Below are 24,782 nucleotides of genomic sequence, written 5' to 3' on the forward strand. Positions count from 1 at the left end.
CAAATAATCCAATCAAGAAATGGGCAGAAGACATGAACAGACATTTCTCCAAAGAAGACATCCAAATGGCCAACAGGCACATGAAAAAGTGCTCAACATCACTCGGCATCAGGGAAATCCAAATCAAAACCTCAATGAGATACCACCTCACACCCGTCAGAATGGCTAAAATTAACAAGTCAGGGAACGACAGATGTTGGCGGGGATGTGGAGAAAGGGGAACCCTCCTACACTGTTGGTGGGAATGCAAGCTGGTGCAACCACTCTGGAAAACAGTATGGAGGTTCCTCAAACAGTTGAAATTAGAGCTACCATTCGATCCAGCAATTGCACTACTGGGTATTTACCCCAAAGATACAAATGTAGGGACCCGAAGGGGTACATGCACCCCAGTGTTTATAGCAGCAATGTCCACAATAGCCAAACTGTGGAAAGAGCCAAGATGTCCATCGACAGATGAATGGATAAAGAAGATGTGGTATATATACACAATGGAATATTATGCAGCCATCAAAAGGAAGGAGATCTTGCCATTTGCAACGACGTGGATGGAACTGGAGGGTGTTATGCTTAGCGAAATAAGTCAATCAGAGAAAGACATGTATCATATGACCTCACTGGTATGAGGAATTCTTAATCTCAGGAACAAACTGAGTGTTACTGGAGTGGTTGGGGGTGGGAGGGATGGGGTGGCTGGGTGATAGACATTGGGGAGGATATGTGCTACGGTGAGCGCTGTGAATTGTGCAAGACTGTTGAATCACAGATCTGTACTTCTGAAACAAATAACGCAACATATTTTAAGAAAAAAAGAAAAAGAAGAAGATAGCAGGAGAGGAAGAATGAAGGGGAGTAAGTCAGAGGGGGAGACGAACCAGGAGAGATGATGGACTCTGAAAAACAAACTGAGGGTTCTAGAGGGGAGGAGGGTAGGGGGATGGGTTAGCCTGGTGATGGGTATTGAGGAGGGCACATTCTGCATGGAGCACTGGGTGTTATGAACAAACAATGAATCATGGAACACTACATCAAAAACAAATGATGTAATATATGGTGATTAACATAACAATAAAAAAATTAAAAAAAAAAAAGACTGTGGTCCCTACCACATCATCTGGTGACTGCTTGTCCTCACAGTGCCCTCCCAATGGTCCCATGTGACCCAGGGTATCGGCACCTTGTAGAACAAGCGTCTGCCTGTTTGACACACACACCCAACGCCCAGAGAGTAAGAGACCTTCCCCTGACCCTTTATACTAGAGGCAAAACCTAGGGGCTCAGTCCCACGACCCTGAGATCATGACATAAAATCTTTTAAAAATAAAATAAATAAATTCTATTATTTATTTTATTTTAAAGATTTTATTTATTTGACAGAGAGAGACACAGCGACAGAGGGAACACAAGCAGGGGGCGTGGGAGAGGGAGAAGCAGGCTTCCCGCGGAGCAGGGAGCCCGATGTGGGGCTCGATCCCAGGACCCTGGGATCATGACCTGAGCTGAAGGCAGATGCCCAACCAATTGAGCCACCCAGGCGCCCCTAAATTCTATTGTTTAAAAAACTTGACCTGAATGTTTTACCCTGGGGCCTTTCTAAAGGGCCCGATGACACCATAACCCAATGGAGATCATTGTAAAATTAACCAACATTTAGTAATTGTGCTAAAGGGCATCTCGGCTCCCAGGTTAGGCCTGGGCCCATAAAGTCAACAGGGTAGTCATCACCGTTGGTGGAGGGGGTGCCCTAATACTGACGATATGGACTGGAAGAGGCAGCCCACAACCATGAGCACATCCTAAGGGAACTACAGAAGCTACAGGATATCTCTGAAGTATATCCTAAGACCGCACACACTCTCTGCAAGGGGAGAAGTTTTGCCAGCAGGCTGGGTCCGAGGACCCACAGGGGGACCCTCAGGACCAGCCAAGAGGGTCCTTGGCTTCATGCAGGACGGAAATCAAACACAAGCCAGCAGGAGGTGAGAGCTGAATTTATTGACGATAAAGAGAGAACAGATAGAGACAGAGCATCTGGGAGACTAGGAAAGGAAAGAAGCATGAGCCTCGTCTTTGTTTGGGGTTTGGAGCCTTCTTATTGCGGATCATGGTCTGATGCGCGAGTCTTCTCAGGCATCCAGGAACTGGTTAGAACAAAGACAAGGTCCCAGGTGCTATTCCTCGGATCAGGGAGTCTTGACGACGAGATGTCGAGCACCGGTGATCTGGAATGCACGTATGATGGCTTTGCCTGGTCATTCTCACCTGGTCCCATCCTTAGATATTAATCTGTTCTAGAGAAATCATTAACACCTCGTCCCTTACAAGGACGTACACTATTTGCATTCTGAGACCTGTGTAAAGTGCAGTTGCAGGTCCCAGCAAGAGTAGAAGCAGGAATTAGGAGCTAAAAGCAGGTTTTTGTGGAGTCCTTCAGTTTCCCCATCACAGAAGGAGAAACTGAAACAGAGGTCTGTGATTTGGTTCCATCCAATTTTCAACATTTAATGAACAATTTTGGATTTAGGCCAGGAAAAGGCACTGCCTGGCTTCTGCACCTGCATTATACTGGCTCTGAATTAACTTTAACTGCTGCCAAGATGCCCTGATTGACCAGTAAATCTCATCACCCCCCACAAACTAGTAATTTGTTATATGGGATCCACTAGACTCACAGAAATGGACACGTCCTGCCCACCCTTCCCAGCATTCATGGCCATGACCTTGGCAATTCCCTTGCTTCGTCAAATGAGTGTGGCCTGGAAACTGGTCCACCCTATTGCCACAGACATTGATGTGTGTGTCCTCACCTTGTGGGTACTTTGGGGGGGGGACGTCAATTATTGAAGCAACCTAGCATAGTTCACTGGGTACATGATTTTACTGGGCACTCCAAGGACTGGGAACCCTAGTGTGCGTGTGTGTGTGATTGAAGAATGCCCCAGGACTTTGTCTTCTCATCCCATGGCACCAAACCCTTCAACCAAGGAAAGACCCCATTTCAGAATGTCCATGCCTGCCCCCACCACACCTGGTATTGGCAAATTTCCAACATAGGCTTCCCCAGTAATCAGATTTCAGGCAAGACTCCAGGATGGGGCGCCTGGCTGGCTCAGTCAGTGGAGCATACGACTGCTGATCTCAGAGTTGTGAGTTCGAGCCCCATGTTGGGTGTAGAGCTCACTTAAAAAAAAAATCTTTGTGGGCGCCTGGGTGGCTCAGTCGTTAAGCGTCTGCCTTCGGCTCAGGTCATGATCCCAGGGTCCTGGGATCGAGCCCCGCATCGGGGTCCCAGCTCGGCAGGAAGCCTGCTTCTCCCTCTCCCACTCCCCCTGCTTGTGTTCCTGCTCTCGCTGTCTCTCTCTGTCAAATAAATAAATAAAATCTTTAAAGAAAAAAAATCTTTGGGACGCCTGGGTGTCTCAGTCAGTTAAGCATTCAACTCTTGATCTTGGCTCAGGTCTTGATCTCAGGGTCGTGAGTTCAGACCCTGAGCTGGGCTCCACACTGGGCGTGGAAGCCTACTTAAAAAAAAAAAATCTGGGGCGCCTGGGTGGCTCAGTCTTTAAACATCTGCCTTTGGCTCAGGCCATGATCCCAGGAAGCCTGCTTCTCCCTCTCCCCCCCCCCCCCCCCCCTTTCCCCCCCCCCCTTTTTCCCTCTCTCTCAAATAAATAAATAAATAAATAAAAAAAGAATTAAAATATAAAAAAAGACCCCAGGAGCTCCAGGCTCTCTTAGAACAAGTTATAAAGAACATCCAACCTTCTCTCCCCAAACCCAAATCTTCAAGGTGGAGGACCCCCACTGTAGCCCCTGAACTCAGGCAACTAATCCAGCCTTGTTAGGAACACAACAAGCCAGTGGGCCCTGGCCACTACTGGGGATAATTGTGCTATACAAACATGGTGGTCCATTGGTCTGCGCACACCAAACAACGTTTTTGTCTTAATTGATCCTGGATCCTGAAGATCCCACTGAATTTAAAGGTGGAACTCCTTATGTCCTCTAGGACATTATCACACATAAAATAGAGTGTGGACAACCCATCTTATTATTCCAATGGTTCTGGCTTCCTTTCCCCCAGGATTTCCCATTATGGGATTGAAGTTCTAATTGGAATAAAATAAAAAAATTTGCCCCTCACTATTGGCCTCATCAGATGGGACCCATTAACATTGTTTAATATGACCCAGTCTTCATCAAAACAGGGACTTCAAGGACGAGACCCATTACACAAGGTGTATTAAGAGAAGGGTCCACTCTTTCTCCATTTAACAGCCCAGTTTAGTTTGTTTTTCCCAGAAAGTACAAACAGCACCTCATTGTGAATTGCTGCCACCTTAATCGATGGTCAACTCAGATCCTATCCCTAACACAGCTGAAATGATGCTGGCCATTCAATCGTCCACTGGCCAGTACCCTGTTGTTATAATCTGCCAAATATAGTCTATACAGCCCTCATTCCAACAGCCTCTTAGATGCTACTCACATTCATTTGTTTTTCTAGTTCCTTCTTAGAAGGGACACAACACTCCATTACTTGATTGCCGTATGGGGTAACCACTCCTGTGCCAGCAGAAAATTGAGGGGAGATTCAGGGGACACTTTCGCATAGAACATGGAGGGGAAGATGGGATAGCATCCCACATAAGGGTCAGGGCCCTATGTCTCAGTGAAATTCACACACATCAACTGGTCCCCACTACACCCATGCAGATCGCGGTCTAGCCAATGCACCCACATGATGCAAATGCTATCACTCGGCCTTCTGGCTTTTCTCAGCTGGCTATGCCTACTTTGGGGAATAATCTGGGCCTGGGACACTGCATCCCTTTGTGGGGGGGCCCCACCTCCCAACACCAGAGCCGCTGGGCTCTGTCTCCCTTGCTTCTTCGGGCTCTTCACGCCGCTGCCACAAACAACCACTAGATGGCACCATCGGTCCATTTCCACCTCCGGGTCTTTGCAGTGTTGAAGGTGGTCCCAATGGCTGTTCTAAATTCACTAGGGAGGGGCGCCTGGGTGGTTCATTCGTGAAGCGTCTGCCTTCAGCTCAGGTCATGATCCCAGGGTCGTGGGATCGAGCCCCACATCGGGCTCCCTGCTCCCACTACCCCTGCTTGTGTTCCCTCTCTCGCTGTGTCTCTCTCTGTGTCAAATAAATAAATAAAATCTTTTTTAAAATAAATAAATAAATAAATTCACTAGGGAGTCCGCCTGACAGAAGGCAACAGGTGTACTTGGAATGCCCATTGTTAGGTCTCTTGAATGAATGCCGCATGCTCATACCTCGCCTCTCAAAATGCATGTCAGACCATTAAGAAAAAGCCACGAGAAGCAACCAAGATGTGGTCCGGTAGGGAAATGGACAACTGTGGTACATCCAGACAATGGAATATTCAGTACTAAATTTTTAAAAAAGAGAAAAGAGCTATCAAACCACGAAAAGACATGGAGGAAACTTAAATGCACATTACTAAGTGAAAGAAGCCAATCTGAAAAGGCTACATACTATATAACTATAGAACATTCTGGAAAAGGCAAAACTATGGAGACAGTTAAAAGACCAGCGGTTGCCGGGGTTGGGGGGAGGGAGGATGAGTAGCTGGAGCACAAAGGATTTTGAGGGCAGCGAAAAATACCCTATGTGATACTATAATGGCGAATACATATCATCATACATTTGTCCATAGCCATACAATGTGCAACATCAAGAGGGAGCCCTACGGGCGCCTGGGTGGCACAGTCGGTTAAGAGTCCAGCTCAGCATCCGACACTTGGTTTTTGCTCAGGTTGTGACCTCAGGGCTCAGTGCAGAGTCTGCTTGAGATTCTCTCTCCTTTGCCCTCTGTCCCTCTGGGTCATGCTCTCTCTCTCTCTCTCTCTAAAATAAATAAATAGTGGTGCCTGGGTGGCTCATTCTGTTAAGCGTCTGCCACGGCCCACGCCCTGGGATCGAGCCACACATCTGGCTCCCTGCTCAGCGGGAGCCTGCTTCTCCCTCTCCTCCCCAATTGTGTTCTCTCTTGCTATCTCTATCACTATCTGTCTCTCTCTCAAATAAATAAAATCTTTTTTAAAAAATAAAATAAATAAATCTTTAAAAAGAGTGAGCCCTACTGTACATTGTGGTCTCTGGGTGTCAATGTGGGTCTAGCATTGTAACAGATGTCCTTCTTAGTGGGGGATCTTGATAGTGGGGGAGGCTGAGCAGGTGGGGAATATATGGGAAATCTCTGTACCTTCTGCTCAGTTTTGCTGTGAACCTAAAACTGCTCTAAAAAAATAAAGTATATTTTTAAAAGAAAGCAAGTCAAGGTGTAAGGGGAAAACCTCTGAAAAAATTGACCAAGAAAATATTAACTTTAACCTATTATGGTATAAAGCAAACTGGAGGCCTAAGTTTGTGCTTTGTCTTTCTATTAAACCATATTCTGCCACTTAGCCCTGACCTTTGTCTTAGAAGGCCAAAATGCTGAACATCTGATTGAACGTAATTTCTGGCATCCTTGAATTCCTGACTGAATGAAAGTTCCGTGACTGTAAGAATTATCATTAACTCTAATCAGCTGAACTCTGACAATAATACTCTAAGGCAATTGAATTGGTGTTTTTTGTTTTTTTTGTTTTTGTTTTTTTTTTGGTTAGTACCTGCATATTCACAAATAGACAAACATTAAAGTTTTAATTCGAAATGGAACAGGGGCACCTGGCTGGCTCATTCAGTGGAGCGTGTGACTCTTGATCTTCGGGCTGTGGGTTCGAGCCCCATGTGGGGTGTGATTACTTAAAAAATTTTTTAAATCTTTTTAAAAAATGAAGTGGAATAAAAAAGCCACTGGAGGGCGCCTGGGTGGCTCAGTCTGTTAAGCATCCGCCTTCTGCTCAGGTCCTGATCCCAGGGCCCTGGGATAGAGTCTGCATTGGGCTCCCTGCTTAGTGGGGAGCCTGCTTCTCCCTCTACTTCTGCCTCTCCCCACTGCTTGTAAATCTCTCTCCCTCTCTCTCTCTCTCTCTCTTTCTGTGTGTCTCTCTCTCTTGAAAAAATAAATAAAATCTTTTTTAAAAAAGCACCCCCACGTTTAAAAATAAATAAATAAATAGCCACTGGAATGTCTCACGTGGGGGTATGTGTATGCTGTGGGCGCCAGTCAGCGGCCTCCTCTGTTTCCCACTGCAATCACCACCCAATGACAGACACAGACCCATGACTTCCTGACCAATAGCTGTCTCTGTGTCCTAGGGTTCAGCTCAAGGTCACTACCAACCCACTGAGGCCCTTGACCTGCCTCTAACCAACTTCCTTTTTTCTTTCTTTCTTTCTTTTTTTTGGTTGTTGGGTTAAAATATACATAACAGGGGCGCCTGGGTGGCTCAGTTGGTTAAGCGACTGCCTTCGGCTCAGGTCATGATCCCAGGGTCCTGGGATCGAGCCCCGCATCAGGATCCCTGCTCGGCAGGAAGCCTGCTTCTCCCTCTCCCACTCCCCCTGCTTGTGTTCCCTCTCTCGCTGTCTCTCCCTCTCTCTGTCAATTAAATAAATAAGTAAAATCTTTAAAAAAATATATATATACATAACATAAAATTTACCATCTTAAACCATTTTTAAATGTACAGGTCAGTGGTATGAAGTACATTGACATCATGGTGCAGGCATCAGCACTATCCATCATCAGAACTGCCTCCATCTTGTAAAACTGAAACTCTGGGAGCTCGTCGGTGGCTCAGTCGGTTAAGCATCCAACTCTTGGTTTTGGCTCAGGTCATGATCTCAGGGTCCCGGGATCGAGCCCCACATCGGGCTCCCTGCTCAGCGGGGAGTCTGCTTCTCCCTCTCCCTCTGCCCCTCCCCCTGCTCGTGCTCTCTCTCTCTCTCTCTCTCTCAAATAAATAAATAAATATCAAAAAGAACACTGGAACTCTGTCCCACAAAACAACTCCTTATTCTCCCCTCCCCCAGCCCCTGGCACCACCATATTCTTTCTATCTCTATGAATTTGACTACTCTTGGTGCCTCATATATGGAATCATACAGTAATTCTCTTTTTGTGATTGGCTTACTTCATTTCTTATAATGTCCTCAAGCTTCATCCATGTTGTAGCAGGTGTCAGAACTTCTGTTTTTAAAACTGAATAATGTTCTGTTGTGTGGATGGAACACGTTTTGTTTATCCATTTATCCATCGATGGACACTCAGGTTGTTTCCACATATTAACTGTAGTGAAACTAACCAACTTCTTGACTAAGCCAGGTGACCTCAGACCTGCAGCGGGACTCATCCTACACTGATGTTGCCCGAAGATGGACTGTCCCTGATGATGACCCCAGGTGCCCCATCCATGCCCCACTGTGCCCCATGCACCTAGATGCTCTTCCTCCCTGCCCCCCCCCACCGCGTGGGCCCTGACCTCCGCCGACACCTTCACCTACTTTTCAACTCTCACACTGCCCCCAGGCCTCTGCTTACACCTCATTCCACCCTGTACACCACAGCCCTCTTGGGAGGCATTGCCAAGCATGTGGGCAAACCTCACAAAAGCGCCTGGCTGCTGCGTGTGTCACAAGCACCTGCTTGCTTACCTCTTCCTAGTGCAGCCTCTCTGACCACTCTTAAGAAAACCTTCAAGGCAACTCTTTCCATCTACTATTGGCCACGTCTCTAAACCGTCTTCCCAGCGGGTACAAACTCTTAATTGATTTAAGCTCAAAACAAACAGACAAACGGAAAGAATAACAGAAACAAAACCAACTGGTCAGACCATGAAACCAAAAGAATCTGGCACCAAAAATCAATGAAGTCCTCAAAAAGAATCAAAATCAAATTCTTGGCATGCTTGGCAATGACCCCGAGCCCAGAGAGCACAGGACCAGAGCAGGAGTCCCTGGGGCTAGTCAGTGGTGGCACATGAGGGATCCTAAGGTTGGTCCAGTCCACACCAGTCAGGGCACCAGAACCTCGGTGGGGGGAATGGCTCAGACTGTGAGGGAGATGATTTCATTCAGGCTACAGCAACAAGAAGAAAGTTCACTGATGAGGAATGTCCACATGGAAAGGACGGGGTTTGGATTTTTCTAGATGCAGGTAGACAAGGGAGTCGTGAGGAAGAGTGGAGGGGGGTTTGCACGTATGAGGGCAAAGTGGTCTTTCAGAGTTAGCCATTTCTCAGAGCCCAGAAGGATGGGATTTCTCAACCTTCAGTGCTTTTCTGGAGCACAGGGTTCAGATAAATTTTGTCAACCTGATGTTCTGTGTGTCTGGTTGTGCGCTTGTGTGTTTGTGGGGTGTGAGCAGGTCTCATCTCTGTGTTTCTAGAGGAGTGTGTGTGTGTGTGTGTGTGTGTGTGTGTGTGTTAGCGCAAGGGGCTGGCTCGGCATCTAACTGCCCGGCTGTTAGAGGCTCTCTGTCTATTCCTGTGTGTCTGTTTGCTGTACAGTGTGTGTATTTCTTGGTGTGTCTGCCTCTATGTTTGCCTGTGTCAGGTGATGTCTTTGTTTATAAGGTGAATCTGGTGGAATATGTGTGTGTTGCAATTTGTGTATATATCACCATGTTTCTGTTTGTCTGGTGGCATGTGTGTGTGTGTCTTCGTGTGTGTCCCTCTGGGCATCTCTGGTGGAGGGTGTGTGCGATTGAGGAGTGAGTGTCTCTTGGTGCTTCTGTGGGTCTGGCGGTGTGTGTGTTGTGAGGCGTGTGTCTCTCTCAATGCTTCTGTAAGTTGGTGGTGGGTGTGTTTGCCTTGCAGGGTTGTGTGTCCTGTGGTTTCTTTGTGGGCCAGGATGTGTGTGTGAGTTGCAGGGAGTCTCTGTCCCGGCGCTCCTGTGGCTAGTGGTGTAGATTGTGGAATGAGTCTCTTTCTGCCTCTGTGTCGGCTGGATTTCATGCGTGTGACTTCCAGGGTGAGTGTGCTTCCCCGTCCTCCTGTGGGCTAGCTCTGTGTGTGTGTGTGTGTGTGTGTGTGTGTGTGTGTGTGTGTACTGGCAGATGAATGTCTCTCTGTTTCTTTGGGTCTTGTTGTATGTGTGAGTATATGTCACAGCGTGTGTGTGTGTGTGTGTGTGTCTCTGTGTGTGTCTGATGGAGTGTGTGTCGCTCCAGGCGATCATCTTTGTGCATCTGTTGGGGGGGGGCTGCGTGTGTGGAGCCCCATCTGGGTGACGTGGGTGTGGAGCTCTCTCTGTGTGCCATGTGCGTCCAGCACGCGTGTTGTAGGATGATGGTCTCCATGTTTCTGTGTGTGTGGCGGGGTGCGTGTGTGGAGCCCCGTCTCTCTGTGATGTGAGCTGCGTCCCCATTTGAAACCCAGCCTGGCTCAGGCCTTCTCCAGACCCACATTCCTCCCGCTCCTTTGTGCTCTGTGCTACAAAAAATATTTGCGTTTTCCACGACTCATAATTTTTCCTCCTCAATCGCTACCAGATGTGGGTCCTGTGGTCCCCGTCCCCATGGCAACGGAGGTTCCAGCAGCCGCGGTTCCCTTCTGTGGCGCCTTCCCTGGAAGCTGGCACTGCCGTGGGCCTGAGGGGGTGGGGAGGGGGCGGGGAGGAAGCGGCTGTCGGGCGGGGGTGGGGTTGCTGAGGGGTCCTGGCAGCTCCCTCTCCGGGCGGCTACCCGGATTATCCTGGGGGGTTTCTTGGCCTGGTTCCTGGAGGCCACAGCATCCTGCCCGCAGTGGGGGCAGGCGGCAGAGGCTGGCTGCTGGAAGTATGGGAGGTGCCCCTGCTCTGTGAGGCACCCACTCCAAGGGGCTCCCAAAGGTCAGGGTCTTGGGCACCTGGAGGGTTCCCAGGGCAGGGAGAGCAGGGGCCCCAGGAAAGGCCCCGTCTATGTGACCACTCTGGTTGCCCCCACACCGTGCTGACCCAGACTGCGGGGACGGGGAGACCTAGAGCTAAGGTGTGGGGGTCAGAGAGGGTCAATGTGGGCCTCCCTGGGGGGGTGCAGAGCAAGACTGTCGCCTCAACCACCGCACTGCCCTCCCCCACCCCCCTCAGTCATTCCCCTGCCTTTGCTGGGTCCAGCTGGGCATTTGCCCCTCCTGGCCAACTTCAAGCCTGCGTTCTCAACCCCAGCAGCCAGCAGGGCCTGGTGCCCAAAAGCATCAGAGGCAACCAGCCACAGGGCCACGGCTGGGAGGGTGCCCGGCTGGCCAGAGGGAAGCCTGCATTCCACGTGCTGCCTGACCAGGCCAAATGCCAGGACTGTGTCCACGCAAGCCACATCAGATGTCCCGCCCACGGCATGAGGCCATCTCCACTCAGGTGGCTAAGCCCCTGCATGGGTCACTGAAGTTGACCTCAATGTGATCCCTGAGCTGCCGGCGTTAGTCAGACTCTGTGCTACACTGTGAGCTGCAGGGGGCGGGGGGTGCGCTGGGGATTTGATTGGAGGATCTTGGCAGAACCTCTTGATCAAAACTGCTGGGCATCAAGATGGAAAGAGACCTGCTGGGCAGAGGCAGGGGGATGGGAGGAAACCAGATGGACAGAGGCCAGCGGGTACCCTAGAAATTAAGGCTTTGTAGCCCAGGCAGGTCACAGGGGAGGCCTGTCAGAGGGCCAGAGGCAGTGAAGATGCTGTGGCTGGGGGTGGGGGTGCGGCGCAAATGGCCACAGATAGAAGTCTGGGCCAGAGCAGGGACTGCCTGCGAGGCCAGCCAGGGCTCTGGGCCAGGCACGCTCCCTTCCCTCTCCCCCGCCTCCCTCAGCTTGGTGGGGAGGGCAGTGAGAGTTTCCGGCTGAGGACAAGGAGCCCATTGAGGCAGACAGCGGGGCTCTGTGCAGGGCCACACCATCTTGTTTGTGCCTGACGAGGCCCGGCTGGAGCTATGCCTGTGGCCCACTGCCCCCTGGCCCCAGCCTCTGACCTGCCCCAGCCACACCAAACAGCTCGGAACCCCCGAGTGTAACAGCAGTGGCCCGTGGGAGAAGCACAGTTCAGAAGCAGTCCCAGGCGCAAACTCCCTGTAGCCAAGGGACTCCGCCTTATCTGTTCTGGTCCATCCTTCATCCTAGGCTGCCAGGCGAGAATGGGGTGGGCCAAGGTGGGTGCCCAATAAGCTTGATAAATAAATGATGGGCCGATGGACACTACCCACTTCCAACTTGGTCCCAAGAGACCCACACCTGGGCTTCCAGGCTCTGCTTAGGTAGAGGAATCTTGCGCATGCGTGCTGGTTGGAAGAGGTCACAGGAATTCTTTCGAGGGAAGATCCTTGCACGAGGAAGGGCAGATAGGAAGCAAGCAAAACACAGGAGGAAAAAAAGGCACTTTATTAAGAAAGCTTTGGCCAAGCCCCTGCCGGGAGGAGCCCATCCTGGGGCACCCGGATGGGGTGGGAGCAGCCCTGCCGGGGGCCTATAAATACATCTCCTCGGACCACTGGAGTCGCCCCTCGGATTCCCGCGGCATGTGGGGTGGTGGGGGGCCATCAAAACCAGCTCGACAGCTGAGGGGCCAGGGCTAGGGAGGCTGGGGCTGGGGGCGCAGGGAGGGGAAGTGGGGAGGGGGGACAGGCCGGGCCCAGGGGACGCTGAGCCCCCTGAGGAGCAGAGACCAGCCCTTCTCCCCAGGCTCCAGTCAACCAGATGCCCTCAGCCTGGCCAGTGGAAGTAGCCTTTGGCTACCGTCAAGGAAAGAGGCCTCTAGCCAGAGGCGCCAGGCCCTGGCCAATGAGAGGCAGCCGAGACAGAAGTGCTTCTGGCCTCAACCAATGGGAGGGTACCCCAGCCCAGTGCACTCTGGGCCAGTAAGAGGTGGTCTCTCGGCCTTTGAGACCCTGGCTGGTCGGAGCCCTCGGCCAATGGGAAGGAAGTCGCCTGCTAAGCGCCTGTCAGGCCTTGACCAATGGAATGGGGTCTTCCCGCCCGCCGGAGCCTGAGCCAATGAGACGCAGCCTCCCGCCCGGCTGCTCCGGGCCGAGGTCCCGCGAGGCGGCAGTGGCCTGGCCGCCGCAGGGCACGTCGGGCGGGCGCGGAACGCGGGGGGGGCAAGCAGCGCTGCTAAGCCTGGGGAACCGGCGGGCACGACCGGGCCACCGCCTGCTACAGGGTGGGCGCGCCCGCCCTGCCCAGCTCGCCCGCCGCTTCCCGGCTCTTCTTGCGCGGCGGCTTCTGGATGGGGGTCTTCTTCCGGGGGGTGTCAGGCGCGGGCGCGCCGGCCGCCACCTTCTCGGGCCCCGGGGCCTCTGGCGCAGGGGAAGCGCGGGCCGGCGAGGCGGGCAGCACCGAGCGCTTGGCCTTCTGCGGCGGCGCCGGCTTCTCTCGCGGGCCCTGCGCGCCCGGAGCCCCTTCGGCGCGGCCCAGGCTGCGAGTCTTGTCGCGCAGCTCCGCGGCCAGCATGGAGGCGGCCTCGGGCGCGCTGCGCGGGGGACCGCCAGCGTCCGTGGGCTCCGAGAGGCCAGGGCCGCGACCCCGCGCCCGAGCCCTAGGTGGCGAGGGGGCGGAGAGGGCGGGCCCCTCCTCCGCCAGCCCCGGGGGCCGAGGCGTTGGGTCGCGGGCCCGGGGGCTGCCGGGCTCATCCGGCCGCGCCGACGTGTCGCTGGGCGTCCGTTTCCTCTTGCTGGGACTGGGCGCGGCCTCGGGTCCCGAGAGTGGCGGTGAGGGCGCACCTGCAGCGGCAGCGGCGCCATGCTTGCCGTGGATCCAGGACACCTTGGGCTTGGTGGCAGGGTCGGGTGGAGGCGGCTTCCTGCGCTCGGGAGATGGCGAAAGTGACAGGCCCCCAGCCTCTCCCCGGGCCCGGGCCGGCCGGGCCTCGCGCCGGGCCACGCGCGCGTACAGCGCCCCGCCGGGCCCCTCCACGCTAGACGCCGACCGCTCGCTGTCAGAGGACGCGGGGAGGGGCGTCGCCTCCTCTGTGGACGCCGGCGTGGTCACCGGCGCGGGGCATGACGCCAGCGCCTCGGTAGGGGCGGTGGGGGGCTCCGCGTCCCGGCTCTCGGTTGCGGTCTCTGACAAGGGAAGAAGAGCTGACGGTCACGGCCTCCACAGGGAGCTCGGCTATCCAGCCTTCAGGCAAAACCCTCACCTTCCTCCTCTTCCCCGCCCCAGGTGATGCTCAGTCGCCCTGGCATCTAGACACGCCTGGAGAAATCACAACACCAACCGGGAACTTAGTTCTGAGCCCCCAGGGTGTGCTGCCGAGTGCTGGGAGGTGAGGGGCAACATTCCTGGGGCTGAAGCCCCAACCTTGGTCTCACCCTTCCCCCACCACATCCCCAACCTGGGGGGCCACATCATCAAACATGACCTTGGAACACCTCCAAGGGGATTCATTATTCCTCATTAAGAGATAAGGCATCTAAGGCTCAGAGAGGTTAGTCACCTGCCCAAGGTCACCCAGGGGGATAGCCAGGGGACGAGAGAGGCCAAGGCCAGAAAACCAGCCAGTCAGCCTCCTTCCAGATGTCTGTGGGCCAAAACTTAAGGCAAAAGTGTGCCCCATACCCTGTAGGCCATCTGCTCCTATCTCCTCTTCCAACTCCTACCCAGGCCCAGAACCTTCTCTATGAATGGCCTCCCCAGTAAGTGAATCTGGGCTGTGGCTAGAGACCAGAGAGCCCACCTACCTCCCCAGACCCTACCCCAGTTCAGCGCTGAGCAGCACAGAACCCCACTCCATAGCCTCGGCTCTGTGTCCAACCCCCAGTTAAAAGCATCACCACACCCTCCCTCCCCATGCTGTCTGTCCCAAGGAGCACGGAGATCTCTTCAGCTAGAACATTTCATTTGCCTGGAGGGAGGCCCAAGCAGAGCCCTACTCACCCTCGTGGGGTATGCAGTACACGGGCCCCTCATCGGTGGTGTCGAAGGAGGAGAAGGAGGCCCGGGAGGACCATGATGGCGAGGGCTGCTCCAGCCCCGACGGTGGCTCCAGGAAGCTACAGTTGAGTGTGTTATCCAGGTCGTGATGGGCCACTGGGGAAGGAGGGAGGCACAGCTGCCAGGGGCCCCCACTCTGCCCTGGCCTGTGCCCTCACCAGCCCTCTTGCAACAAATGGTGGAGTAACCAAGACCAGCCCTACCCTAAGACCGGATAGAACAAGCAATTCAACAGGCAGAGTGACACTAGACCAGGACAGGAGAATGGGTAGAGGTGAGCTGGTAAAAAGAGAGAAGGGGGAACAAAGATGCAAGGCTAGTGTGTGCAGCCAGGAAGCTGAACAAGGATGGGCTGAAGTGTTGGAAAAAGAGGGCCAGAGAGAACCCCTGGCTGGCACAGGCCATCAGGGCCTCCCAGTCATGTTCAGACCTGGCCTTGTGGGACCCAAGGACCCAGAGCCACCTCTGCTGAGCAGGCCAAGGGATTTTCTCAGCTGTTTCCATCTTTTTTTTTTTAAGATTTTATATATTTATTTATTTATTTATTTATTTATTTGACAGAGAGCTATTACAGGCAGGGAAAGCGGCAGGCAGAGGCAGAGGGAGAAGCAGGCTCCCTGCTGAGCAGAGAGCCCAATGATTCCAGGACCCCAGGATCATGACCTGAGCCGAAGGCAGACACTTAACTGACCGAACCACCCAGGAGTCCCAGCTGTTTCCATCTTTACCTCCCAGGAGATGAGTCTCCCCCTCCCCTTCATCTTCAGAGACAAGTGGCAAAAAGGGAGAGTCCACTCCTGCTGTGGCTCAGTGCAAACAGACAGAGAGAAGCACCTCTCTCCCAACTGCAGTCCTGACTAGGGTGGGGGAGCCATGGAACCAGCCTGCCCACCTTGCAGAAAGGACCCAGAGCACTTCAGGCGGCAGGGGGGCGCTCCTTGTAGCAGGGTTTCCATGCACAGGTCCGACCTACCACCCCCACCCCCCCCCCGACCCCCTCCAGCCCGCGTTCACCTGCAGCTACCCACCAGGACTTATAGTGCACTGCTACAGATCGTGCGGGTCCTGCCCACTGGGATGTCTACACACTCCAGATGCAATCACTCCCACTCACCGAAACAGGGCCCAAACCTCCCACACCTGCCTGCACACCTAGGACTCCTGCTTTCCTCCCCGGGCTCGCGGGTATCAGAAGCCCCTCTTTGCGTCCCTCCCCAGCCCACCCACATCAACACTCAAGGCCCCGTATGTCCTGCACCGGGAGGTGTTCCCCCCCCCCCAGAGACCCCGTGCCGATATCCTTACCTACGACCTTGGGCAGCTTCTGCCTCCGGAGCGGGATCCGGGGCAGCTTCATGCTGATGCGGCTGAAGCGACCGCACAATCGCTGCGGCGCCTTCTTCCTCCCGAGCGTGAGCTCCCTGCGGGGGCGGGGCCTGAGTAAAGGGGCGGGGCCTGGATGGGACAGTTGGATCTCGGCGGGAGCCCTGACTCAGGAAGGGCGGGACCTGAGCTAAAGATAGGCAGTGCCACACCCCGGGACGGGGGCCGGGGGCCGGGGTAGGGCGCGCAGCGCTACAGACAGGGTGCGGCCTGAGCCCAGGAGAGCCGGCCGGCGTCGGGCCTCACCGGCGCGCCGGGTCCTTGCCGCGGCAGGCGCAGCAGCAGCCGAGCAGCGAGAGCAGCAGGCCGAGGAGCAGCGCAAGCAACGCACCCGCGCCCATCACGCCCTTGCGCTGGTTGGTCTCTGTGGGAAGGCACCGGGGTCAGCGCGGGGGCCGGCACCTCTGGCATCGCCCTCAACAGGATGCCCCCTCAACGACTCACCCAGGCGGCAGGCACCAGTGACCGGGTCGCACGAGTCCTCGTGGCAGCTGCAGGCCTGGGCGCAGTCCACGCCGTGGAGCCCAGGCGGGCACGTCAGGTTACAGCTGCGGGGGCACGGGGTCAGGGAGGGCCACAGCAGCCCTCCGTGACGCCCCTCGCCCTCGCCCCTGCGGCCAGCTAGCCGCGGCCCCGGAGCCGGGTTCTCGATCTCCCTGCTCTAGGGTTTGATGGCCCACCACGACCGCCGGGCATACACTGGATGATCAGTGTTTTGGAAATGAATGTGCTGCACAACCAGCGGGATGGGATTGGGAGACAGGGCCTGTGGTCGCTCGGCCTCGGGGTCCACTTCTGGGGCTGACTCTTGGCTGGGTGAGAAGAGGGGCTGCCAGACCACTCATGGCTGTAAGCGGAGGTCTCTGCTCTCTCTGCACTAGCTCAGGGTCACCTCAACCCTGCAGTCCTCAGAAGCCCACGGACCACAGGCGGAACTGGTTGCCAGATCCCGCTCCGAGCGCCGGCTCCACACCACGGCAGGAAACTGCCCCCCACCCCCACCCCAAAGAGTCTGACAGCACTCCCTAGATGCGGTAAGAGGACCTAGGCTGAAGGGCCGAGCCTGGGTCTCATCTGTTCGGCCACCATGAGCAGCACCTGGGGTCTGGCTGGATCCCTGTGACATGCACGTATCCCCTAACCCCCTTTGGGTCTCCGGCACTCACTGGGGCCCGTGGACGCCAGGGCTGCACAGGCAACGCCCCGACTGGAAGTCGCAGTGGCCACTGCCGCAGTCGGCGCACACAAATGCACAGTCCTCGCCGTAAGTGCCATTGCTGCACTTGGTCTCGCACCTCGAAACGCGGGGGAGAGGGAGTCATTGGAAATGGGAGCAAGGCTCTCCCTCCGCGGAGAGCATTCGGAGACTGGCGGGGCTAGGGGGCTGCGTGCCTGGGACACATTCGGACATGGGCTGCTTGCTCACCGGTCGCCGATCCAGCCCGCGTTGCAGCGCGTGCACTTGCCAGTGACGTGGTTGCAGGCATGCCCGTCGCGGCAGGGCGGGCAGCGGTGGCCGCAGCCCTCGCCATAGAAGCCGGTGGAGCACGGCTGGTCGCACTTGGTGCCGTTCCAGCCGGGCTCGCAAGTCAGGCAGCGGCCCTCGGCCACCGTGCAAGGCTGCTGGCCTTTGCACTGGCCGCATCTGGGGAAAGGGCGGGAGGCTAGGCGGGGCCCAGAGCCGCCTCACCCGCCCCGCCCCACCCCCGTCCCCTTCGGCGCCCCGCCCCACCCCACCCCCCGCCCCTCCTCCCAGGTCAGGGGCTCGCGCTTACCGGCGGCGGCAGCCCAGGCCGTAGAAGCCGGCAGGGCACGGCTCCCGGCAGTACTTGCCCCGGTAGCCCGGCTCGCAGGCGCACGTGCCGTCCACAGGGTGGCAGCGGCCGCGAAAGCACTGGCAGTAGCGCTCGCAGCGCGCGCCAAACGTGCGCTCGCGGCACTGGCAGCGGCCGCTCTGTTGCTCGCACGGCGACGTGTTGCAGGCGCACTGATTGTTGCAGCTGCGGCCCCACCAGCCTGCGTGGCACAGGCACGCGCCCGTCTGTGGGTCGCAGCGCGACGTGGCGCTGCAGTAGCACGCGCTGGCGCACTGCGCGCCCCACCAGCCAGGCTCGCAGCGACACGCGCCGCTCCGCGGGTGGCACACGCCATGCTGGCACTGGCACGCATGCTCGCAGCGTGCGCCCCAGCGCCGCGCGTGACACGTACACTGGCCCGTCACGTCTTCACACTGCCCATGCGGGTGGCAGATACACAGCTCTTTGCAGTCGGGGCCCCAGAACTGGCGAGGGCACTCTGCAGGGGCGGGCAGAGTGGGTGTCAAGCCAGGGTGCTAGCGAGGGAGCCCGGATCCAGCCAGAACCTCCCCGCGTCCCGCCCTCCGCCTTTGGGGACCGTCCCCCATGCCGGATCCCGTCTCCGGGTCAGACCCCACCCCGGTCACGGACCCCGCCCCACTGCCCAGCGCCCGCCCGGATCCTCGCTCACTGGTGTCGCAGTTGGCACCGAAGTAGCCATGGCGGCAGCGGCACTCGCCCGGCCGCACGCACACTTCGTTCTCCGAGCACGTGGAGTTGCCTTCGCACACCGCTGCGGACGAGACGGGCCTGAGCTGCCGCCTGGCCTGCCCCCAGCTCTCGGTGTCCTGCCCCCTCCTCTCCGTGTCCCTGCCCCCCGCCCAGGTCCCCAGGCTGCCCCACTCACCGACCCCACACTCGTCGCCCTGCTGCCTCCAGCCGGCACAGCACGTGGGCTCCTGGGAGCTGCAGGCAGAGAAAGGGCTCCTGAGCCTGGGCCCCAAGCCCGGTCCTTGCTAGGGCTCGCCAGCCACCTCCACCCTGGTGGAGCTGCTTAAGGAGGCCCTGCCACATGCCAGGTACCGAGGTAAGTTCAGGAGACTGCCAGCAAGTAAGACACAGACTCCAGCCCTGGAACAGACACTGGGAGGCAGCAGAGGGCAGACCACCAAGGGATCTAACCCCCAAGAACTTTACTGGCCCCTCGATGAGGGGTCATCCCTCCCCTCCCCATCCCACCTAACTCCTTTGTGACACAACCCCTCCCCACCTAGGCCTGAGGAAAGAACCCCAGGGGTCCCAGAAGGAGCTGGTGAGAGGTCCTTGAGTCTCTGGGACCTGCTTCAAGTGGCATCGCTGGCGGCGGCGGGGGCCCGGCCAGATGGGTGTCAGGATCTAGATGTGACATGACCTGGACAGCAGGGACTGGTGGGGCCAGATGGGCACACCTGGATACCCAGGTGGCAGATGTGCAGCCTCTGACAGAGGTGTCCACTCAGTGGAGGGGCAGGGCATACCCGGGGAGTCCTCCACGACAGCAAGGAACGCAAAACGTGAGGGGTCCAGAGCACCAGGGCAAGACTTGGGATGGAGGGAGGAGATACTAGAGCATCTATTTATGTGTTTTAAAAATCTTGTTTTAATTTTATTTGGTTTTACAAGGTACACGGTGTGACCTCAGTAGGAGGTAAATACCTTATGACTGTTGCATTTCAGGGTAGTAGAGCCTACCCAACCCTGGGCCCAAAAGTCTGGAAGCCCTGCCAGAGTGATGCATATCACCAGAGAGCGTGCGTGGGGGTTGAGATGGGGTGTGCCCACATTTGGAGAGCAAAGAAGCCTGAGAAGGAAGAGACACTCAGGCTGCAGGTTCATGGGTCCCATCAGGCCTAGAACTTCACCCAGACCCTAAAGGCACATAGCAGCCATTCATACTTCAGAGAAAAAGGAGTATACTCCTTCAGAAGGGTCTCATCCAGAACCAGGATGTGGTGTTGGAAAGAAGTTGGAAAGAGGCCTGAGACCCTGGTGGGTAGAACTGGCTGGGAAGGGAAAGACTGCAGGTGCCCATATCATGCCCCTCAAAATGCCCCCCCAAGCCATTCCCCAGCAGAGAGCATCACCACACCCTGGATAGGCCCCCACCCCACCCAAAGGGTTTGATTCTCCTTCAGGCCAAAGATGAGGAGACTTGGGAACAGGAACCATAAAATCCCGAACTGCAAGAGGTGGACCCAGCTTCTTTTCTACAAATGAAACAGGAAACCAGGCCCGAGAACAAAAAGCAGGCTTGGCCCCCACCATTGTTTCCAGCTACCTAGCCCAGCCACACGACTCATAGGTGCCCACCTGCAGGTAGAGCCAGATCCGCCAGCCTATCACCCTCCTGCCCTTTCTGCCAGTTCGGAACCCAGGTCTCTGGGTGGAGAGCCTCTGCAGGTGGCCCTCCTATAGGCGGCCTTGCCGGATGGCCAGCTGGGATGGACCTGGAAGCCCTGACCACTTTCTGCCCTGCCCTGGCTGTGGTTGGGAGTCTGGTTTTAGGGGCCACACGAAGCTGGATTTGATGCCTGTGTGACTTTGGGCACAGAACTTAACCTCTCTGACTTTCAGACTCCTGATTTGTAGAATGGGGCCCAAGGGTCTGGAGGGAGTATTAAGAAAACCAAGATGTCTCCCAAGATGTCGTTTGGCACGAACTCAGAGCTCAGCCAAGGCCATAGACTGCTCTCCAGCCCGTGCTGTGCAGGTTCCAGGAAGCCCCTGAGTTCCCCTGGTCCTGCCTCCCGCCCCCAGCATGGCTGGTACCTAGGGCCCACCCAGCAGAGCTACCCCTGGCAGGATGGAGTGCACGTGGGTTCAGCAGGACCATGAAGCGGAGACTGTGGGTCAGCTGCCTTTCCTTCTGGGAGGGCTGACAGACGAGGCCAGGTTGGGGCGGAGGGGTGGGGGCAAGCCCACCCTCTCCAGAACTTACAAAAGTGAGATGAGGAGGAAAATGGCCTGGCACAGGGGACAGTTCCCACACTTGAGCTATAAGTTAGTGAGACCCTGGGGTGCCAGGCCACAGGCTGGGCCAGGCCCCTTAGCAAGCGGGCCTTGCTTCGGGCTGCCCCTTCTAGAGGTCACTGTCACTGCAAACAAAACCGCCATGATTCAAACCGTGTGATCTTGAACCTGCCCATGCCAATGCAGCAAAGCAGCCTGGGAGAACTGCTTGCTCACTGTGCCCAAGTCCGCATTCTCTCTCCAATCCAGCCTGGGGGCTGCCTACCATACCACTTGGGATCCTATACTTACCTGCTCTCCTCCTGCCCCCGCTCCATACCCCTCCTCTGGTTTCTGCCCCCTTCCTTGGCTCTGTCATCTCCTCTCCTCTGTCCACTCCCTCAGGAAGCTCCCGGGGGCCCACCTAGCTGAGGTGCTGAAAATGCTCAGAGCCCTCCAGTGGGGCCGACCTCCCCAGACTGAATGCCTAGCCGCCCCCAAACGAAGACTTCCCCATCTCAGGTAGTGCAGTCCTTCCAGGCTGGGAGCCCGAAACTCGAGGCATCGGCCCTCCAGGGACTGAGACAGCACACACCCGATTCATGGAGAAACACGCCGCTCTACCTTCCAAACTGGATCTAGGATGGGACGAGCCACTTCTCGCTCCTCTGCCCCAGGCTTGTGAGAGCCACCCTCACTCTCCCTGGTTTCTCCTGACTGACTTCCTAGCTGGTTCCTCCTTTTAACCTCCTGAGCCAAGTTCATCTGCCACTTGGCAGCCAAACCTGGTCAGATCCCAACCCTCCTCTGTGCAATGCCCCTGGGGGTTCCCATGGCTCTCAAAGAAAAAGCCCAGGTCCCCCGAGCAGGGGGCAGACCCGCTGGGGCCTGCCCACCCTCATTCTTTGGCCTCTCCTCCACCATCCCCCTCCCAGGCTCTGCCCAGCCCCCATGGCTCCTTTCTGTGCTTCCAGAAGCCCCTGGCACTTAGAGCCTTGCCCCCAGACACCAAAGGGCTCCACCATATCTCTGCCCACTCATCACCCCTCAGTGGGTGATCACCCTAAAGGATACAGCACTCCCCAACTGAACACTTCCTCCCCAGCACTTGCTAGATGTCAGATGACTTGCTGTAAGTCTTCCTCCACTGCGGGGACAGTGGTATTTGTCTCAGCCGCTGTATGGCTGCACCAACCACAGGCCTGGCACACACAGTAGGTGCATGGGATTTTACTGGCTGAGTGTATTGCTCCCCTCTTCCGGTTCTCCTGCCTCTGGGGAAAAGGAACCCCCCCCCGTGGAAGCCTTGAAGCGGTAATGAAAGAGATGGCCCAGACCCTGGGTGGGCAGTGGCCAGAGGCGGCTGTCCTTCCGATAAACCAGCTCCACATATAATCGCAACCGTCCCCTCTCCACTCCATGAGGGGGGGACCACCAACAACCCCATTTGACGGAGGCAGGTTAAGCGATTTGTCCCGTCCTCCGCACAGGCGGGGAGAAGTGGCACCAGGACCGGAAACCCAAACCCGGTGTCTGGGCTACTGAAACAGGCCGCCTCGTGGGGAGGTGCCCGGGCAACGGGACGCGGGAGCGAAGGGTTCAGGCTCCCGACAGCTCGAGCCTGCCGCCGGAGCCCCCAGCACGGAGCCCCATCGGGGAAGGAGGGCTGAGGCGGAGAGACAGGGCCGGCAGCGATCGCGCCCTCCCCCTCTCCAGGCACGGCCCCGCCCGTCACTGCCACTGCATTCCTGGGGCCGGGGAGGCCCGGGAGGCGGCGGCGGCGTCGATGTGAAGCAGATGGCGGGCCAGGCCGGCCCCCGCCCCGGAGGCGGGGCTCGCAGTGGGGAGGGGTCTGCGCGCCTCGGGATCCGAGCTCGGAAACCCCGCGCGGCCCCCTCGCAGCCCCTTGTCTGCGGCGACCGCCAAGCCCCCGGACGCGGCCTCCCAGGGCCCTGTGGCTCAGGGCGCCCCGACGGGACGCAGCCTGGGGCCCTGTGGCCGCCTCTCCAGCTTCCCGCCCGCCCGGCGCATCCCCCCCGCAACCGCCCCGGCTTGAGCCAAGGCACCCCCATACGCCGGCTCCTTGGCCCCAGGTGGAGATGCCCTTGACCTCGCTATGGCCTCTGACCGGCCGACCAAGTCCTCCGAACCCTGCGCCCACTCCTAGCGTCCTGTCCTCCGCTCTTTTTCCTCCGCGCAAGATCTTCGGGCCGCCGCTCTCCGGCCGGGCCTGCCCACTGCCTGTCCCACGCTGGCTTCCCCAGCCGGCACCTCGTGGAGTCCCACGTCTGTGCGGCCCCTCCGAGCACCCAGTATCCCCACCCGGGAGTTCCATATCCGTCGGACCCCGGTGCCCGTCATTGTCCTTTCGAATCCGGCGTCTGGTCCACTTTGGGAGCAGGCTCCTCAGTGCCCACCTCCATCACCACCCTCTTCCCACCCGCGCCTACTTCTAAGACACAAATCCCTCCTTCCGAGTCGCGCCAGCCTCAAGGTTCGCCGGCTCCCACCTCTCAGGAGCGCTGCTCCATCTCCACTCGGCCCCCACCCTCCCTCCCCAGCTCGAGCCACACTGGTGCCCGGGGCCTTTGCAAATGCCCTTCCATCGGCTTGGAATGCCCTTCCCCGACTTCTCCCTACGCCTTCGCAACCCAGCCCAAGTGTTCCTTTTTCTCGGTCTGAAATCTCAGACACGGTATGTCACCCCTCGGGACGCCCACTGCACTCCATTCTCCCCTCGGCTGACTTCGCGTCTGGGGTAACTTCGGATGCACCGTCGTGGCCCGGCGCCCAGGCTCGGCCTGGAGAGGAGTTGGCGTCGGCGAGGGCGGTGGAAAGGACTAGAGCGGTTAGCTTAGGAAGGTCCCGGACGCCCCCTCTCCTCGGCCCCGAGCGCCCCCCTCGGCCCCCTCCCCCAGCCAGGCCGGGCTCCTACCCGGGCGCGCGGCACACGTTGCGGCCGCGCGGGTTCAGCTCCTGGGACGCCGCGGGGCCGGGCAGCAGCCAGAGCAGCAGGAGCAGCAGCGGCGGCAGCAGCGGCGACGGCGGCCCCCCGGCTCCCCGGCGCCGCGCCGGCCCGGCCCCCCGGGGCCCTGCGCCCTCCATGCGGCGCGGGGCAGGCGCGGGGCGGGCGCGGGCGCGGGTGCGGCCGCAGCGAGAGCGGCCGGAAGCGGAGTGCGCGGCCGGGCGGGGGGCGGCAGGAGGGGCGCCGGGCCGGGCAGGAAATTCCACATCGGCTCCCTGATCCCGGGCCAGCCGCGGCCGGCCAGGCGGCAGCGCCCGCCCCGCGCGCCAGACCCCACCCTCCGGCCGCGCCGCCGCCCCTCCGCGCGGCCCCCGCCCCCACGCGGCCGCTCGCAAACTTGGGGGCGAACTTGGAGGAGGCCCGCGGAGCGTTGGGAGAGGGAGGGGCCCGGGCGGGAGGGGAGCCCCTCCTAAGGAATCCCTAGTCCCCGAGGCTTTCCCCTCCCTCTCCAGACACCCATCAGAGAAGTCACCCCTGCGCGCTCAGTGCGCGGCCAGGCCCGGGGCGGGAAAGGGGGTGAGGGTCGAGCACGCGACGCCCCAAATCTCCCCCGGCCCGCTGCGCCTCGGAACCGGCCGGGGGAGGGCGGCCCGAAGACGGCCCAGATCAAGGCCGCAAGCCGGCCTCCGCTCCCCGCCGCGAAGCCCTTGTAGAGCTGGGCTGCGATGTTGGCTCCTCAGGCTCACTTCGGGTGCAAAGCCTGCAGAGGACACCGGAACGGGGTGCTTGAGGCCTCTGGGTCGACTCGGTCTGCACCTGAGCGCTGGGC

At 57.7% G+C, this 24,782-nt stretch overlaps 1 protein-coding gene across 1 annotated transcript; it reads right to left on the reverse strand.

Moving 5' to 3' along the window:
- Positions 1 to 12,258: 12,258 nt before the first annotated feature.
- On the reverse strand, positions 12,259 to 24,093 carry SCARF2 (scavenger receptor class F member 2). The gene is made up of 11 exons (XM_025857335.2): positions 23,924 to 24,093; positions 18,908 to 18,966; positions 18,692 to 18,793; positions 17,980 to 18,499; positions 17,631 to 17,849; positions 17,371 to 17,499; positions 16,649 to 16,752; positions 16,451 to 16,568; positions 16,127 to 16,242; positions 14,765 to 14,917; positions 12,259 to 13,950 (listed from the first exon to the last, which is right to left on the reverse strand). Exons 1-11 carry the CDS (start codon positions 24,091 to 24,093, stop codon positions 13,043 to 13,045), a joined length of 2,598 nt encoding a protein of 865 aa, XP_025713120.1. The 3' UTR covers positions 12,259 to 13,042.
- Positions 24,094 to 24,782: the final 689 nt, after the last annotated feature.

Source organism: Callorhinus ursinus, unplaced genomic scaffold (assembly GCF_003265705.2).
Source record: "Callorhinus ursinus isolate GAN/ISIS: 27379988/994484 unplaced genomic scaffold, GSC_fseal_2.0 scaffold110, whole genome shotgun sequence".
NCBI classification, from domain to species: Eukaryota; Metazoa; Chordata; class Mammalia; order Carnivora; family Otariidae; genus Callorhinus; species Callorhinus ursinus.